The sequence below is a fragment of the Takifugu rubripes genome, chromosome 7 (assembly GCF_901000725.2).
Source record: "Takifugu rubripes chromosome 7, fTakRub1.2, whole genome shotgun sequence".
Lineage (NCBI taxonomy): Eukaryota > Metazoa > Chordata > Actinopteri > Tetraodontiformes > Tetraodontidae > Takifugu > Takifugu rubripes.
In genome coordinates, this window is record NC_042291.1 from 1,159,900 (window position 1) to 1,179,180 (window position 19,281).

General features: G+C 45.6%; 1 protein-coding gene across 2 annotated transcripts in view; it reads left to right on the top strand.

Annotated features, from left to right (window-relative positions):
* The first annotated feature begins 6,200 nt into the window (after nt 1–6,200).
* Nucleotides 6,201–19,281, top strand: part of LOC101068067 (mannosyl-oligosaccharide 1,2-alpha-mannosidase IA) — a 126,648-nt gene continuing 113,567 nt past the window's right edge. Inside the window, exon 1 of one of the 2 annotated variants that reach the window (XM_029839373.1) lies at nt 6,201–7,695. In XM_029839373.1, the coding sequence (XP_029695233.1) occupies nt 7,138–7,695 (558 nt within the window). In that variant the 5' untranslated portion in view covers nt 6,201–7,137. The remainder of the gene's footprint in view (nt 7,696–19,281) is intronic. The other variant, XM_011605049.2, reaches the window with a different exon arrangement.

Consider the following 19,281-nt stretch of genomic DNA (forward strand, 5'->3'; position numbering starts at 1 on the left):
TTACACGAAAGGTTCAGCTCTAAATGACCAGTAACACGAGTAGTTCCAGCTATTTCCATGAGTACAGATGAGCACTAATGCCGTTCCACAGCACGATTGCACATTTCAACCTCTCAGACTAATCTTATATCCCACTTCAACCTACATTTTGCCATATATTGATAATGTAGTGTTGAATATTTTGCTAAATTGTTGCTCCTAAACATATTTTTCAACCCCAATAAGTGAATGGCTTTTTTTTCCTAATCCTGAACTAAATGAGAATCTAAACATCAACTGACTCTCATGTTGTTGTGCTTGTCTCATTTTAAGTTGGAAATACACCAAATACAACAGGAACATTAGTTAAATAAAATTACTTGGATGTGACTAAATGTTCATTTATTTTATCTTTGTTGAGCAACCAAATACGAGTAATATAGATTTTACTGAATATTGCTGGGAGGGCAATTCATGCAGGTGATTCACAGCAACAGAAAGCTATAAATCAATCTAACAAATCAAATCCTCCATAAAACACTACTTCACACATGAGCCTGAAAGTCAACGTTGTGTTTTCCACATTATTCTAATCAGTCACCTGAAATCAGGAATTAATTTACATGATTTGACATGATTCCATTATGATTTGAAGTGCAGCCATGATTCAATAGATCCCTTTGATTAATGCCACATTATCAATTATCATCCAGTTTCCATGAATTGGGTAAAAATAAGTTTAAGTTCTGAATGAATCTAATCTTTAAATCTAGGTTTTGCACTTTGTTGGGTGATAATTCAGCTCCACCTGCCTGACACAGCCTCTGACGGGCCGGACCTGGTGATGACGACGGCGGGCTCGACTTTCTCACTTCTCATTTATAAAGAAACACCATGATTAAGTTCTGCTAATGAAACATTTCATTACATAATTAAGTCTTGGTGCAATATTTAGCATTTAATAATACTGCTAGATAAGATAAATCATACAGAATAATAACACCTAAAGAAAAAAAACAATAACATGAAAGCAGCCAATGGCAGAATGACTATAAAGTAAATGCTGTACAATAAACTCAATATGACTTAAAGCTTCTAAGTGAATAAAATATACAACAGTCTGGTAAAATCTATAAATATTTTCACTGGACTTTTCAATGGATTTTTTGTTGCTCAGTTCTTTATAACATAACATAACAGGTACCTTTAAACCACATTAGAAATAAACCAAATGATCAAAAAATAAGTCCTAACCACCAATAAAAATCACGCATGTGGTATAAGTATCATTTCATTTAAAAAAATCTCTTCCTCGCCCTCCTGGGCGGTGCCTCCTTCCTTCAGACTCGGGTCCTCTACCAGAGGCCTGGGAGTCTGAGGGTTCTGCGCAGGATCTTGGCTGTTCCTAGGACTGCGCTCTAATATATATATATATATATATATATATATATATATATATATATATATATATATATATATAAAATTAAATGAAAGCTCTTACGACTTAACAACAAAAAGTTACAAAGATCATGCGCCGTGATGTTCAAAAGGTTAAATAAACCATAATATGCATCAAGCAACATTAGATCTCATATTTATGTCCACTGACACCAGTGAGTGGTGCAAATCCATAACTGGCCAGCAGGGGCGCAGTTACGCAATCACAAAGCACTGTCGATTAAAAACAATGATACCCCCCGAAAAAATTAACAGATCATAAGATGTATTCACCCCAAAAAGTATTTATAAATTATTTTTATGTTATGTAAAATGTAATTTTGTTCTTAGAGGAAGTTAAAGGTAAAGAAAATGTACTTATAAAATTCTGTATTTGTTACATCAATACCATTTGTACATGTTGTTAGCCAAATTTTAACTTCGATAAATAATAATATAACATTAACCAACTGGTGACTGGGCCTTGAGTCGGACACACCAGAGGTAGAAGAAACCCTAAAGGTCATGGGTGGATTGTGGGTCTCCAGAAGCAGCTGACAACCACTGGCAGCAGCTCCGACTTGGTAGGGGTCAAGGAGGTCATGGAGAAAGACTTTCGGTCAGTGGCAAAGTTATTCTGGCAAACCGATGAGGTGGCCACGGGCTCATCCTGTCTGTGTTGGGGGTGGGAAACTGTCAAAATCCTGCTCCACTCTCACAACATCATACTAATGTTGAGAGAATACCTTGAATCGGATGCATTATTTTCCAGCCCCAATGAAAAACACCTGCAACAATATAGTGAAAATGTTAATGTTTTAAATTTTAAGCCTTCCTGGCAGCAGTAAATCACACTAATCTAGGACAGATGAGGGAGCACATTTTGTCAGCTCTGCAGTCTGATTTAAGAGGAGAAACTCCAGCTTCACCATCACTTTTCTGTTCCCAGTACTCCTCCCTCCGGGGGCCACTTAGACATGCTGTGTATGTACAGTCTCATCATTCCACTTTTTGTGCAGCATTCTGATAGGTGCATGTTGCAACCCATCAGAAATAACTGCTGAGAAACCCAAAATAACGACATTTTTGATATCGTCTTACTTCTTTGAATGTTATACCGTAAATGACCGCCTGGAGTCGCTGTGTAACTATAAACCTGCGCAGATCGTTTTAATCGCCTTAAATAAAATCTTGTTTTTCTCTTGAAATTTGAGTCAAAATGGTTAGAGTGCTGGGATCATACTGGTATGGGGATAAGGGTGGGACTCATTCTGTCAGCGGCCTCAGTTTCATCATCTTAATGGCGTGTTTTGGCATTTCCCCTCATTTCCATCACCCATGGGATGACTCAAGTACAGCTAATTGTTGTGTTTAAGCAATACAAATGCTGTAGCGCTGAACTGATGCTGAGCTTACCCGGAATATTTGCTTCCCGCTGTTGCCTGATGTGCTTTAATATAAATTCAACAGCAAACTGCTTTGCTTGTGGCTCAGCTGGCGATGGTTCATCAGGGGGCAGCGTGATGTTTGTCTGTCAAAGGTTCAGAACGAGGTGAAGAGGGCGCCATGCCAGCTCAAATGAGCTTGTAAAATCTCTGCTAAATGAGCACAAACACCTGCGTCGCAGCATCAGAACAGAGATGGCAGAATACCTGTTTACCCAAGTTTAAACCCACCCATGTCTGCCTGTTTTAGGCTCCTTTTCCTGATAATGTGGGCAAAGATAAACTAGACAGAAGCTTCCACACAGGTGTGCATAACACGTGTGGAAAGTGCTGCCTCTGAACGGAGATGATGTGAGGTCAGGTCCGACGCATCACGGCCACCGAGCCCGACGTCCCTGAGGTTTGCAGCGTGCATCCGCCGTGCATTGTCACAACGTGTATGTCTCTCTTGGGTCCGGCACCAGGGTCAGCCACCCCAGAAAAAGCTTCCACTGATCTTTAATGTCATGACATCGAGCCTCCCGCCGGGCCCCTGATTCCCGGTGTCAGGGGATGCTTCTGCAGCGGTGCTTAGACAAACAAATAGCAGCCAGCCTGACGTTATTAATCCAGACGTGGCGGCATGGGCCAATACATCGCTGCCTGCCCACTGATGTATTGGACCGAGCAGAATACGGTGATGGACTTTTTCATAAGCAATCTCGTTTGATGAATAAAACATCAGTGCAGGTTGTTGTGGAATGTTTGAATAGAAGAGCAGAAATGCTCCCGGATCACAGGGCATAAACAGAAGTGTTAACCGCCGAAGAAGGGCGGCAGGTTTTAATGCTCAGCCGTGTCAGTCAATGAATATATAGAGGCGCCCTGGATCAGACATGTATCCCTCCTGTGATCGCCCGTGGTGACAAAAGGCAGCGTGATGAAATAATCAGGCTGACCTGAGCAGAGCAGAGAGAAACTGCCCCCCCACTGCTACACACAATAAAATCCCACAAAACAGCAGTTGGAGGTGGTGCGCTTCCATTAGCGTCTTCATCCATCCTGTAGGCTGTCAAAGGCCTGTGCGGCTTGATGCAAGCTCAACGTTTGGACTTACATTAGCATGACCTTTCCAGTCGCAGCCTCCATATCGGTATCGAGTTGTTGCTCCCATGAATAACAACACAAGGCTTCAACTGCCGTTAAATAGCCCCGCCGACACCAAATATGCTGTCCAACCCCTTTTGTGTCACATTTTGATGCTAATGCTACTCAATGTCTTTCAGCGTAGTGACCTTTCAACACTCTTACAAACTCAATATGAAGTTATGGAGTCTCTGTTCCTTAAATCAGTCAAAGTGTTCTAAACAGGAATTTTATTACAGACCTGTCGGAGCGGAGCGCACTTGTTTTTTAACTTAATAACGCGGCTGCTGAGTGAACGCTGTGGTGTACAGAGCCATAAAACACATACGATCCAAGTCTCATTATACAAAGGCGATGAGCCATCCCAAAGCTGCTCTGTACGAACCGGCCCTTTGTCAGTATCTTTACAGTTCCACTTTCTGTCAGAGGAAGGAGCCTCCAACCATCTGTGATCAGCTGCTTACTCCAAATTCCAGCTTCGCTGTGGAAACACGTGGTCAAATGGCATGAAAATAACCTTACAATGCACTGAAAAGGGTTGGAGTTAGCAAATAACTGCAAATAAGGCAGAGGAACAAGAAGTGACTCCTCTCCAAGGACCAGTGCAGGACAAGAAGAGGCCTTAACCTGTAATTATAGGCCAATATTGAAACTGCTTAGTCCTTTATTTTCTAATTCAAGTGCTGTAGTTAACTAGTGCTGTGCACGATCCTCAGTAATTGCACGCTCTGTTTCACTTAATCCAGAAAAAAAACAAACAAATCCTGTATTTACATTCTTCCTTCGCGCTTGCTTACTTGGACATTAATCAACACTTTGGTAATAGCTGCTTTAGCTGACGACACGTCCATAAACAAAGCGGCAAAATCTATCCCCAAATGTCATATTTTTAATGTTTAGTGTTGCTAGTTTAATCCTTTCCCTTAGTCCTTTTGATCATAACACCGGCTGAATAGTGAACTTCTCACATGCTCACCAGCTAGCAAATCCGTCGCCATGACAACTAAGGAAATTCTATCTGCTGATGAAGACAGGGTGATATGATTAAAAACCCAGAGATTAAATGGTAATTTATCCTGTTTGCTGTTCTTTATTTTATCTGCTAATGACTTAACTTTAATGACAGAACTTTGTCCAACACTGTATATACTTTTAAAAAATGTTAATCTGTATTTTAATGGAATTTTTGCAGTTTTTCTGTATAAATGAGGGCGGTGGATTGAGCTTTATGAGTCAGACTTTTGAAAAAATCAATTTATTAAGGGGAAAAAATATAAAGAGAACAAGAGTGCCGTTGCAACCTTTTCGAGTAAACCCAGTAAGTCCATTGATCCTCCTCTGCAGCTCTTCACGGGCTGTTTATGCCACTCTTTCATCACTGGTTCTGTAATTCAGAACCAGTCTTGAAAAGTTCAGCGCTTTAAAGATCTTCCTCCTGTAACAGTAACAACAGTTTGTCTTATTAGGTCCAGCTGAACCCTGAAATATGAACTTACAACCGGCTAAACAATAGAGGCAAGTCAAAGACCAAGAACCATAGTTGGATCAATTATTAAGAGCAATGCAAGATTTGATGATTTAAATATAAACTCTCAGTGCAGACAGGTGGCTGGTGGACTCGGGACCTTTTCAGGGTTACCAGAATCTGAATTTAGACCTAAAACAGTCTCATTCCCTATGTGAACTGGGACCATAGAGGCAGGCATGTGTCACTATAGCTACCAACCACTGCTGATTATTCCAGACCTAAGATAGATAGATAGATAGATGGATGGATAGATAGATAGATAGATAGATAGATAGATAGATAGATAGATAGATAGATAGATAGATAGATAGATAGATAGATAGATAGATAGATAGATAGATAGATAGATAGATAGGTGGATGGATGGATGGGTGGGTGGATGGATGGATGGATGGATGGATGGATGGATGGATAGATGGATGGAGAGCGTTAGTTTTCCCTGAGTCAAACCCATGTCTGCAGCTCTTTGTGTGGACTCCTGCTGGTTTTTGTAGCAGATTTGGACTCCGCCGCGTTCCGCCGCTGCTAAATAAACCTTGTGCCCAAAAGGCTTGGCTGTGTTTGGATGCGCTGTCCGGTATCCATCAAGAAACCCGAGCAGCCTACTGGATCGTTGCCCCCCCCCACCCCCACCCCCACCGTCCTCCTCGCCCTGCCCGCACTATATGTTCCATTTCCAGCCCTCTCCTCTCGCTTCTTTACGCAAGCGGACGTCCGCGGCGGCACAGCGGCAGAAGTGCGCTCTGCAGGCGGGGAGAGCGAAGCACGCCGCGGCGGCGACACGTACCACAGACAGACGCCTTTGTTCGGATCTTGCAGGCAACACCGGGCGGTGGGTTTGCTTTCCTGTCGCCTGGACGTGGATGGCAGGCTAGAATAACTTCTCGCGGGGCAAAACCCAGCCTTGTTTCATGCCATCCGGCGAATCGCTGGAGCCGGCGCGTTGACGCCTGTGGACCGGGCTGAAGAAGGGAGGCTTTTCTGGAAGAGAGCAGCAGAACAGCGGCGGGCAGCATGCACGCACACGCGTTTCCGTCCGTCAGCTGGACGGGGTGAATGCAGGGAGTTCGGATTTGAACGTTGATTCCAAGAGGGGTCGCGATGCAGCAGCGTGGGTCGTAAACGGAGCCGAGGGATGCTTGAGGTGGCGAACAGCGGGCAGCAGCGTTATTGAATCGGCGTGAAAGCATGCATGGGAGCACAACTTTGACCGGCTGATCATCCCCCTAGAAAGTGCTTTTATCTATGAACCTGGCGTGTGCACCCAGACGCGTTTCACCGGTGCCATTTGCTCCGTTTGGATGAGAGATTTTAACCCCGTTCCTGTTGATGCCGGCCACTGCGTTGATGAGGATTAAAGCCCGGAGCTCTAGATCTGCGCAGCCAAATGATTGTTAATAGTTGGTGTAGGCAGGCCTAACCTCCACGTATGCAGATCCAATCAATGCGGAGAGAGAGACAACCCCGGCTGGCTGTTTACGCTTCTCTGGGAGTGTGACGGGGGTGTGTTTTCCCATATCTAGTTTTGTCAGACACATGCCCCAAAAAGGCAGAGAGGCTGGTCTGCCGAGGAGAGAAGACGCTGAAGAATTATTCTAAGGCAACGTCCCAAGAAAAGTTTCAATGGTTTTCAGAAAGTTGCCCGGTGTGTCTGCATCGGGCATGGGTCTGCGTCTGTCCCAGAAATTCGTGTTCTTGCTCTTTCTCTCCGCTTTGGTCACTTTATGTTTTGGGGCGCTCTTCTTTTTGCCCGACTCCGTTCGGTTAAAACGCATTTTTCTGTCCAAGACAGAGACCCAGCCGGTCACCGTTGGCTCCGGGTCGGAAAATGATGTCAGGGAGCACTTCAAAAAGCCCAAGGAGCAGGATCACCCGCGGGGCATGACCTCCGCCAAAGGAGAGTCGAGCACCAGGCTGAAGAGTCTGCGCCGCAAACCGCCGCTGCCTCCACTGGCCACCGAGGAGCGGCTGTCCGGAGGCCGAGCGCAGGAGGACTTGACTCTGTCCAGGACCAGGACCGAGTCCGCCTCGGAGAAAGCGTCCGCTGCGGATCGCGGGTCGGATTCGGATACGTTCAGTTACGCGCGGTTCCAACGGTGCCTGCTTAAACCCCCGCTGGGCAGAGACCACGGCAAGCCCAGCGACCCCAGGACCGACGAGCGCAGGGAGAAAGTCAAAGAGGTAAGGATGGATGTGACAGGAGACCCCGCAGCGGTGCTGCTGCTGGGGGGGGGGGCTCAGAGACTGTAGAGGAGTTTGACACCTCATGTGCTTATCTGCAACAAAACATGGGCCAACGGCTCGGAGAGACGGGATAGAAAGCCTAACTAGGAAGTGTGTTTGTTTGAAGTAAACAAAGGACCCCTGCGCCCTGTTGTTCACTAACAAGGAAACGACAACAATTATGTGCATTATTGGAGTTTGAGGCGTTGTAGATATAATCCCCTCCCACTCGGATCAGTTGTCTATATTTACTCTGCCGTTGGGAGGGAAAATGTGTCAGGACTAGATAAGTGGAGTGTTTCTGCATCTGATTACATTGTGAGAAAGGAGGATGACAGTGGAAATTTATGTTCAAGCAATTCAACTAATGTGATCATCTGCAGCAAAAGCAGCTAATTCCGTGTTTTCTATGAACCTGTAACGCTATTATTCCTGCTGACTGGCTTTCCTGCGCGCTCACACACGCATTTCATTACGTTTGCTGCTGCAGCGCACGCTGGCGGGTCGTTCTGGACGTTAAAACGTCCCTCATTTATCTGTAGCGGCGCCCAAACGATGAGACTGTCTGCTGACACTTTGGCTGGGGGCTCTTAGGGCTGGGTGCCAGCTTTTTGTTGAGCCCTGTGGCTGAAATAAAGGCTACGGAGTGGCAGCGTCTGTAGATCACACATCTGTACCCACTCAAGGCAAGTGAGGACAGTGAGTGTTGGGGAGGGCTGGATGGGCTTCGGCCTCGGCCTTTCATACCTAAATGTGGTGCCTGATAATAAAGCTGTTTATTTTAAATCCTCCAGCGACTACGTGATTGTTGAGCTTAGGGATATTTTTGTCACTCGGTCACATCTGAGCAAAGGTCGGATAGTAGAATGGTTCAGAGAATTCTTCCTTTTCGTCAGAATCCCACTTTTAAAGCAGCTGATGAAGAGCGAGACATTTTCCCCCGCCCAAAAGTGTGGCCTTTCCTCTTCTCTGGTTTCTGGTGGCGCTAAATTTGCTAGCCTTAGTCAATTCCAGGATCACAGGGGGTTTCTTTAATAAAAAGCCAAACAAACCAAATTGGATTTCAGCTCTTGGGAAAAATCATTTCATTGATTGGCTGTAAGGGAATCCAGAGAGAGGGTATTCCCCCGTCCAGAGGGTCCCATCCAGCCTGACGATTGTCCCACCTGTGAGTGGACATTGTTCGTCTTGCCTGCCAACAACTGGGCAGCAGACCGAACACGTTCATCCTCTGTGTGCTGGGCACCTGCTTCCAAATGTGATTTAAACAAAGGTACAATGGCAGCGCTTTAGGCTGCCCACACCTTGCTAAGCCTTCAAAGGTACTGCGGAATACTGCCACATTCGCCAGGATTCGGTTCATCGCTTCGCTATGACAGCTCATTCTCCTTAACAGGATGAAGGCGATATTCAATTTTAAAAGGGGGGGGGGGGGGGGGGGGGGGGGGGTTCCTCTTTATAGTGCAGCATTATGGATTACTGAGGTATATCTCTCTAATGTAGGGCTGTCTAGCAGAGCTCGCACCACCAAAAAAAAAAAGAAAAAGAAAAAAAGCCGGCTTGGAGCAAGGTAGCAAATGCCCTTTTTTGGCAATTGCCATTTTGCTGCACATGCCCTTAACATTCACAAAGGTTGGTACAGCGTAGAAGCACCGGAAGCAGAGCAAAGAGGACATTAGGGTATGAAGAGATCTCTTTAGCCATGCTGTTCACAAAGGTGTATGCAAGACAGGCTCCATAAAGCCCCGAGATCAGCTCTTTCTGTCCTCGGCTGGATTTGATATGTTGGCGCAGTCGAATGTGTCCCTTTGCTCAAGGGGACACCCTGTATAATGTGGCCCCTTAACGTATGATTGGAGAGGAAGGAAGCGGCACACAGAGGAGATAAGGCGGGCAGCTGCGAGAGGCACGGTGAGAGGACGTGTCGTCTGCAGCGTCGTTCAGCTGAGACTCTTCCGGTGGGGCAATCAAAATCTGCAAATGGCCTCCCTCTTGCTCTCTACCGTGCACATCTGTGGCGCTGTTACATTGATAATTACCTATAAGAGCTCGGGGATGAATACAATCCAGAGAACTGCATGTGCTCTGTCCTCGTTTTGAAGCAAGTTTATTTTTAGGTCAGCCACTTAAGCGTGCACGCATGGAGGCAGCATGTTGAGGACAAAGGAGAAGAGTGAGAAAAGCCCTCTCTAGACCTTAATGTCTCTCTTTATTAGACAAAATTACAGTGAAAGATTTGATAAGATCGCCTGTAGCTATTAGCTTAGCTAAAATACTGAAGCTGTAGAGGTAACCTGTGCCCTGCCTGTGACCTTTGGATGTGACTTGCAAGCACAGTTGGTTGGAATAGGCAAGCCTGCCCCTATTCGAACTGGTAAAAAATAAAAATACCAACAGTTTGATGAGGCAAACAAACGCAACACAGCTCTGGAATAATGATGATGGCTTCTAAAGCCCCCATAAGAGTAATGAATACTGAGCTCATGTCCGTCTGAATAAAAAACTGCTGTTAAGCCTGCACCTGCTGGCCTGCCCCGAGTGCTGTGACCCACCCCCACTCCCCCCCTTCCCCCCCCGGTGCGCCGAATAACCTTCAGTCTGAGCTAGCAAAGTGGCCACTTGCTGAGCGAGGAGAAAGAAACAGAAGATGAACAAAGTCTTAAGAAGAGGCTTACACGCTCGGAGGGTTCCCACAGAGCAGGGACATTTCTGTCTCCATCTTCTCTGGGGATGCAGGGCCAATGTCAGCACCAGTGTTTGGGAAATAAGCCCACCTCTGTCTCTGGTCTGCAGGGGCTTCAGCCACTGGCTATTGATATTTCTCACAAGTCAATAGCAGCGGGGACAAATATCAGCTGGCCGAGAGTGCTGCCAGGGATTGATTCTGGTCTTTACAGATGCAAAATAAGATTCCGACGCTTTTGATCAATTCTTTGAGATGTTTTACAGTTGGATCGGATCAAGCAGGTGTGCGTTCAGCGCATTCGGGGGTCTACTGACTTTGACTTTTCAGGTTCTCGGTCGTCATAGGGAATAACAGATCGAAGCTGGTTTCATTATCAGTCAGTGACGGCGGAATTCTGCTATTAACCAGACGCATTCCAGCAGAACGCGTCGTTACGTCAGCGATACCTCGACCTGTCATCCGCAATGGTTGCAAAAGTAATGAAGCGCGGGAGAAAATACAAGCTAATGTGACTTGAATAAAGAATGAGAATTCTTGGCAGTTAGCGACATGGCCTTACCGCCTCTTGAGGGAATAAAAAGCGCGTCGTTAACGCCAATGAACGAAACCGCTGCGTATCTCCCAACATGACTCAAACATGGATCATTTCCGGTGTTTATTGTATGTAATAACACCAACTGGCTGTATCATTGCAGTGATGCTGTGACAATAAAACAGTGGAAATACAGAAATGTCAGTAAAGTAGGTGCTTTAACCCAGTCACACAAGCACTGAACAACCTTAAGGAAAGGTACGCAATTCAGGAGCTTGACATGCGCCATCCCATAAATCCGATAATGGGTCACCTATGAGTCATGACGCCACTCGAGGCCAAATGTAGGTGAGATTGATTGTTGACTTTTATATAACTCTGCATTTAAGCACTAGCAGATGGCTGCAAGCGTCTACTGTAAAGTCATGAAGGTACTCTCGTAGAACTCATTTTTCTTTAATTTCCTTCATTTGTGTTTCGGTCTTTCCCGCCGCTTTAACAAACGTGACCCCGAACTGTTGTTTCTGTGGAAAACCTGGTGTTTTTCAGCAGCAGCAGGAAAAGAAAGAGAAACGTCAGACAAAAGCACCACAGGTCATCAGATCCTGTTTTAAAAGGCAGTGATAAAGGCTGATTACACCATTTAATGTCAGGCCTTTTCATCGCAGGCAATCACTGAAGGGCAAGAGCGGTTGGGTAAGAAAGGTAAAAGGAAGGATGTGATATAGGAGGGAGATGTTAGCTAACATCCTTTTTGCATTCACAGCACTTTTCTGCCTACATTGCCTTTGTGACGGGGCGTTAGCTTGAGGGCAACTTTCTCTGTTAAGGCACGCTTTACAAGAGGTATGGGCACGTAAGAGTGTAAATGTGCACGTGCGTTCGTGCGCAACTGCTGGCAAATAGCGTCGCGAGACTCGCTTTGAAGGGGATATTGTTTTTCATTTCGGTGTCTGTGTTTTTCTGTGCTGAGCCGAGCCAGGACTGGAGTGGAGGACTGCATTACATCTGGGACAAATCAAATGCTCTTATCTCTTCAGAGCCCAGTCGGATCTTCTCATTCACCTAGAATTAAACAGGGCTTGCACACACGCACAGACACACACACACACGTATTCGGTGTGCGTCAGCATATTCCACAGGCGTTTAACTCTGGCGTAGCTTGATGCTTTTCTTGATGACTGGGTCGCGTCTGCAGATGTTTTCCCGTATTACACAATATGAACAAAGCTTTTCTCTGGAACCCCCCCCCCCCCTTTGCTCCTGCAAGTCCATGTTTGCACAGGCTGTAAAAAAGTGCCTCCACTCTGTTTACCCACTGTTCTTACTCAAAACCTCCCTGTCTCTATTTGTCATAAGCTGCAGGTATTGCGTCTATTAGCATAAAAAGAAAAAGGTCAGTGCCTGGACGAGAAAATCTCTCTCATTTTGAGCACCACCACGAGCAGAGTGCGAACAGTGGTGAGCGCTCTTGGCAGATCGTGTGTTTTCCTTTAGCCAAGTGAATTTTCGCTTCTCTCAGATTTGTTCAGAGTCGCTCTCAAAAGACTTTTTACACTGGCACTCTGGCCTTCCAGTGCCATTCCTTGGAAAAACATTTATCTTGGAGTTAAAGGCATCGCTGACATAATGGGGTCATTGAACGGTTACCTCTAGTGATGCGCTGTGAAGCAGGAAAACACAATTCCTTTCTAGTCTCCTTACTCCCTACTCTTTTTGCAGCACCTGGGAGTTTTCATCAAGGTTAAAATGAGTGAAAAGCAGGCCTTGTTAACTGCCGCAGGTTAGCAGCACTCTTCCTTCTTGAATGGGACGGGAACAAACGGTCCAACCTCCAACCAGGCTTTAATGTATGTATTTGCTGCAGACAGAGGAAGAACACAAGACCAAAAGTCCAGAGAAGGCCTTGCACTGTACGCCGCGGGCTCTGCTTGACATCCTTTGCTAGAATGAAGTTGCCCCCACCTCCTCATCCACCCCCCCTCACTTTCTTTCACCCGGCTCACTGCTCCAGCCTGATTCAACAAATAGGACGGAAACGAAGAGACAGAGACAGCGGCCGAGATGGCGGCTCTCTGAGCCCCCAGCTGAGCTCCAGCTCCTGCCTTTATGCCTGCTTAATTGGTCAGAAACAACATGCATGTCTGTATTCACGGGGTAATGGCTGGACATTAGACTGGGCTGGAGGACCTGGCTTCTCCCCATCGTCTTTTAAAAAGCGCCGGCTCCGTCCGCGGCTCCTCCTTCTTGGTTGCCTCGGGGATGTTTGTTGCCGCTGCTTTGCCAATTACTGCTCCCCATGCATTGCTGGAGAGCCAGTGGAGGCTGCCTGGCTGCTGCCATGGCGGATTGGCCCGTCTGCCTTGTCGTTATCGTGTTGTGACATGGCTTCAGACTGCTTTCAAGATGGCAGAAATAATACTGTCAAAGCTTTTTACTGCAACGCGCAGAGGATCTGGTTGGCCAGGGTTGAGTTTAGCCCCAGTGTGGACAAGAGCTTCTTCTGTTAACCATTTAAATGATCAGCATCCTCTCGCCGTCTGTGGACAGGCAACCAAGTCTCCCATAGTGATTTTCTCCTTCATCAGCACCAGTGGGCAAATAGCCATTAATTAGCTGAATGCTTACGAGACCATCCTAGCAAAATCTGGCTGTGTTCGGGTGTGTGCCTCTGTGAATGAGCGTCGTTGTGTGTGTGTGCGTGTGCACATGCTATAATTGCAATTAACTCCGTAATCAAATGGGAGCAGTGGCCCTCAGTGCTCATTAGGGAGCCATATAGATTCCTCTTGTTTCCATCAAGTTTGGACAACAGGCTGGCTGGGTAATTGCAATTTTCATCAACACGGAGCCACTCGATAGGCGAAGACGCAACACAAAAAAAAAAATCAGCAGTATTCATAATTGTGTGTGTGTGTGTGTGTGTGTGCGTGTGCGTGGAAGAGAGAAGAACCAGCTCAAACATCTCTAATTGGCTGAGACGTCAGTCACAAGCGTTTATGCACATTTTCTGACTGCTCATACGACGCTTGATGGAAGAAAAGTGGACGCAGACAACACCGGTGCATGGAGAGCAATAAAGAAATGAAAGATAGAGAGACAGAGAGAGAGAGAGTTGGATGGATGGATTTCTTTTTTTTGTCTTCACTTCAAAGAGGGTGGAGGGGCCACTCTGGGTGAGAGGAGTTACTAGGTGAGTTCAAGTATCTGAGGATCTTGGCCATACCTCAGGGTTAACAATGAGTGGATCATCTATCTATCTATGTATCTATCTGTCTGTCTGTCCGTCCGTCCGTCCGTCTGTTTTGCAAAAGTTTCACAGATCATGGAAGAACACAGATCCCCCCCCCCCCCCCCCCCCCCCACCACACACACACACAAAACACTGGATGGTGAACCTACATTCCAGTAACAGGAAATGGCCTCGTGTCATTTCCGGACCGCCGAGCTGTCAGCCTGTTGCCTTGTAAGGCTGCTGTGAAACCATCTAACAGTAGTTTTAATGCGGAATAAAGACGTGCTGCTATTTTTAAACTTCAGGGCACTCTGCACTGTCTCCTTCCTCATTTTTGTTTTTCATTTGTAATTTGAAAAACACGTCAAAATTCACTTTCACTGATGTAGTTTGAGGAAATGTAACATATAGAACAGAGAGCGACAACAGTCCATATGCTTAAACCAGCCTGATCTGGTTGCTCAACCTTTTCTGAGTCTTGTATTTGATCTCTTCTTACTTTCAAAACGCGCGGCTCAATAAGAGTGATGCACGTGAACGCATCATAACATCAATAACGCCCCATTATAAATAGACTAGCTGTGATAATATTTGTCCAGTCCAAACTTATCTACACTGTGATGATCATGCACTGCTGTTTATGAATAGCTTATTTAATTTGGGTAACTGTGGCTCCATTATGAGGACTTTGTGTTTACAAATTGAATTGAGGGGATTTGAGTGGAGCAACATTTATGAGATGAGGTTAACTCGGGTAAGAGACAAAAGCAGGAAGACAATAATAGATTCTAATTAGACATCACATCTGTGACTGTTCCCATAATGACACTAAAAATCCCCCATTACTCTGTGGGAAGGGTAATGATATCAAAACAACAATGTGCTCAGTTATTAAATCTAAAAGTTATTATTCCACACTTCTGGGAACCAAATGAATTTATGGGCAGTTAAACTATCGTTGACCATTTTCTTCCTTTTAGAAGTTATGAGAAAAAAAAGTTTGATCAAAGTAAATAAAGGACAGCTCATTCTCCGGGGGGATGTGGGGAGGAAAATTGTGCACGTTTAAGCATGCGGCCAGACCTCTGTAATGAGAATCAACGCCAGCGGTGCTGCTTTTGTGCTTTCCAAACAAAATGAGATGGATGATTGCAATTAATTCTGCAGCCACTATTAACTGAAGTGGCCATCCCAGCAGAATTGAGCAGCAGGGTGTTAGAAATGATGAGAGCTACGCAGCGTATATGCTTATGTGCAAGTGTTTCAAACACAGTCTGGGGTCCTTTTTAAAGGTCCCCATAGTCCTCAGAGCGCAACAATATGTGGAACTGAATAAATGACAAGTCCAAGCTAGAGTTTATTCCAGGTTTTGGTTATTGATATACTCCAAAGCACATAATGTCAATGTTTAAATATATGACAGTGTCAGATAAAACTGCTCCTCTGCTAAACTTAGGAGCAAACAGTGCTATGCTAGCACGTTACTTATGTAGCCGATGACATCTATCGTACTTTTTAGGGACCTGGGTATGCAGGTGTAGGTTTCTAGTATATCAGGGGTGTCCAAACTAAAGGCCCCAATACAGTGGGAGGTTTCTGTCTAACCAGGGAGGAGACCTTTTACCATGGAGTCCAGTTTCCCACCAAATAGCATGAAAGCTAATAGATGTGTGTGAGATGATAATAATTTAATATATTTCCCAACCTTGGAATTCTTATTTGATTAGTAATGATTTATAAATCATGTTGTTGATAAGGTAGTACATCAGTCAGCATAACATGTTGGATTCTTGATCGGAGCTAATTTGACTTGATGAGTGCGGTTTGGCTACCTGGGATTATTTTATTAGTCACGCTGAGATTGAAGTCACCGTGCCTGAAAAGTGAATTCCATAGGTAATTTATAAAACATAAAATGAAATAACTATGAGATGCTCATTGCGCTGTGTCAAGCTCCCTCGCTTTCAATGTGTCCTGAGACTTTATGGCCAAGAATTGGTTTTGTGAGCGGACACATGAGTGAATTCACAGTGCTAACAGCTAAAGAAGCTAACGGAGCAGAAAAGCCCAAACCAAAATAAATGAGAGGCTTTTTTTAGACACAGAAAATCCAAGCTGGCAGAGGAGGAGATGGTTTGGTGGCCAGAAAGAATCCGATTCATGCAAAAAGTTCAAAACACTTTTGGAAACTTTCGGTTTCTGTTGCAATTGTTATTGCATGATGGCGATGTTGGTCGGGGAAAGGGGGGGGGGGGGGGGGGGGCTTTGAGCTGTGCGTATCACTAAAATGATAAAAAATGCTGCTTTGGCCTCAGTTTTGTGACTTGTATCAGTCATGTGGCCCTTGTATGACTGACCGCTTTAGGGTTTATTTGACAGGGCCGGGCCCCTTCAGGAACCACCCCCGGGCCATTAACAGGAACTGTGAGGTTAGTTGGGTCTTGAGGTTTTCGCTCCGCTGATTGAGAGCAGGATGCAACGCTATGAGAAATCAGCAAAACAAGCTCGGTCTAATTCTTCTTCAAGACGCCTCCTCCTCTGGTTCATAACATCCATGTGCACAAACCAGAAAACTCTGCGGCCTCCTCGGCCCCTTCCATGTCTACCTCCTTCCCTGTTGGTGTCTTATTTGTCATGATTTTTGCTTTTGGCGGCTTGCCCGGGTCGTCACTGCCGAAACAATCGCACAATGATTATGCACCGATCGAAACTTGTGACTTTGCCAAGAGGTCCTACCCTGCAGGGGAGACCCGACCATGGAGAGGGCCAAGTCAGAGGAGCGGTTCCTGTAAAGTTCCTGCCCCCAGTATCCACCAAGAACTCCCACATTGGAAGCGTGCCTTGTAATATCTGATTATTGGTCTGGAAATTTGGAGAAATGTAATATTTAACTATTGTTTTAGTGTATCTTACAAGTCACATTTCCTTACGTTGCCTTTTAATCTCTTTCCAGCCTCCTCCTCAGTACTGCCGTCTGCCTTTTCCCCATGAATCCCCAGTTTGAATCACTCGTTGACGTGAGCACATGTGCAGATGCGTCACGTTGGAGCATATTTATCTTGAAAGGGGCCCAAAAGAATTTCGGGAAATCTCTTGCTGCTACTTACATTTAACATTTAACATTTCGCTGATGTTTCTTGTGGTCACTTGGGACTCGTCCATTTTCGGAGGTTATCCTGGGACCCAGGTCGGGCAGTTCATCATCCCCTCTACGTGTGGTGAACTCATTTGTTCAGTGCCTGCATTAATAATTCAAAGCAAGCGAGAGCGAAATGCAGTGTAAGATTTCTTTTTGTAGGGCCCGTCTCCAGTCTCCTCCAGGACTAGTTTATTACTCTCTCCATCTCACCCCTCCCGTCCCGTCCCTCCGCCGGAGTGTTGCTTGGACTCCTATTGTTTTGACAAATACTTTGTTGCCCCGCTACCCTACCTGTCAATTGATATAGCTATAATGTCATTTTACCCGACTGCTGTCACCGTGTCTCGTGAAACAGGCAGAGGTTCTGCGCACAGTGCTCGTGCGCGGATCCCTTTTTTTGCATCCACTGCTAGAGGTCACAGTGAGATGGTAATCTGGACTGCAGTCAGCGGGATGCCTGTCAGCTCAGTTTTGCCGACAGTGAACCAAGCCATGATTACACCGTCAAAATGTCTAACACGGAAGGGCAGATTCTAAAATAGAAGCTGTCAAAGGCTGGCCGCCTCGTGAGCCTGAGGGATTCAACATGCTCAAGCAGCGATGAGCGAAATATGCAAGACGTATTTTAACATGTGCGGCGATTAGTCATTTAGGCAGGCGATAATGGCTCTGAAGGTAATACATTTCTAATGAACAAGGATTTTCACTTTAACACAGAAAACATTAATTCACCGCCAGCGTACGAGGACAGTTACACTGAAAGTGCAGTGTCGTTAGCTGACTGGGAGTTGTTCGGCTTCACTGGCCATGAATGCCGAAAAACACGAGTGCCGCTAGGCAGCCGTTGAACCACAGACGTGAAACCAAAATTCAACCATGGTGGTTGTGGCTCAGTCTGTTCGGGGGACTGGGCTGAGAAGCTCAATCTCTGGTGCGGACAAAGGTATTCTGGTAGTAGAGGAAGGTGCCAGAACTCTTTCAGAGCACTGCTGTGGTGCCCTTGAGCAAAGTACCATGCTGACAAGGCCCTCTAGGGGGCATCTAGGGGTGGACCCTGCCATATGTGCACCCTCTACGTGCCCCCACAAGGGAAAAAGACGTTAAGAAGCTGAAAAAAAAGTGAAAAACGCTCTGTATTTCGTCCAGCAACACCTTGTGGTGCATTCAAAGACTTCTCTACAGCAAATCAGCAAAAACAGCCTCCACCTCAGGTCTTCTAACTCCAGCTCCACCTCCAGCTTGGAGCTCGTGGCTGAACAGCACAGTTGCCAAACAGAATGACGACTTTTGAGCCTCGAAGCACAGCCACCACGACCAGGGCAAAACAAGAGGATCGCAGTCAGCCGAGTAGCATTTGAATCGTTTTAATTGATGTTTTGGATTGCTTGACTTCACTCCTTTCTCTTGATTTGTATATGTGGAAATAAAAAGCCCCATTCCATTAGATCCACTCGTAGTGGTTTTTCACAGTGCGATTTAGGCCAACAGAGCTGTAAAGTGACTTTGTTGTAAAACCACTGTTAATGTGGCTGGTATTACATGTAGACCAGCACTCCTTACATTCACCACGACAGAGTGACTTCAAGAGTCGGCCAGAACCAGCAGAAACACGGCGTTGTTTTTGCCAACATATTTGTGTTGACGCTACTAGCGTTCTGGATCCATTGCTCACTGAATCTGCTAGCAGCATACAGTAACCCCCTCAATTCAGGATTCGTAAACTTGGCCTCCATTTCTAATCCTGTTCCAATGCGTAGGAAGCTGCAATAGAACTCAAAGAGGGTAACTGGCTGCTGATTAAAAAAAAAAAAAGCTCCTACGCCCACATTGTTGGACTATACTTCACTGGATGAAACCCAGTCCAAACAAAATCCTCATTGTGGGGTTGTTGCTGTGGGGTTTGCATGCAATTTGTATTTTCCTAATCAAAAAAAGGCTATATCTAATCCACT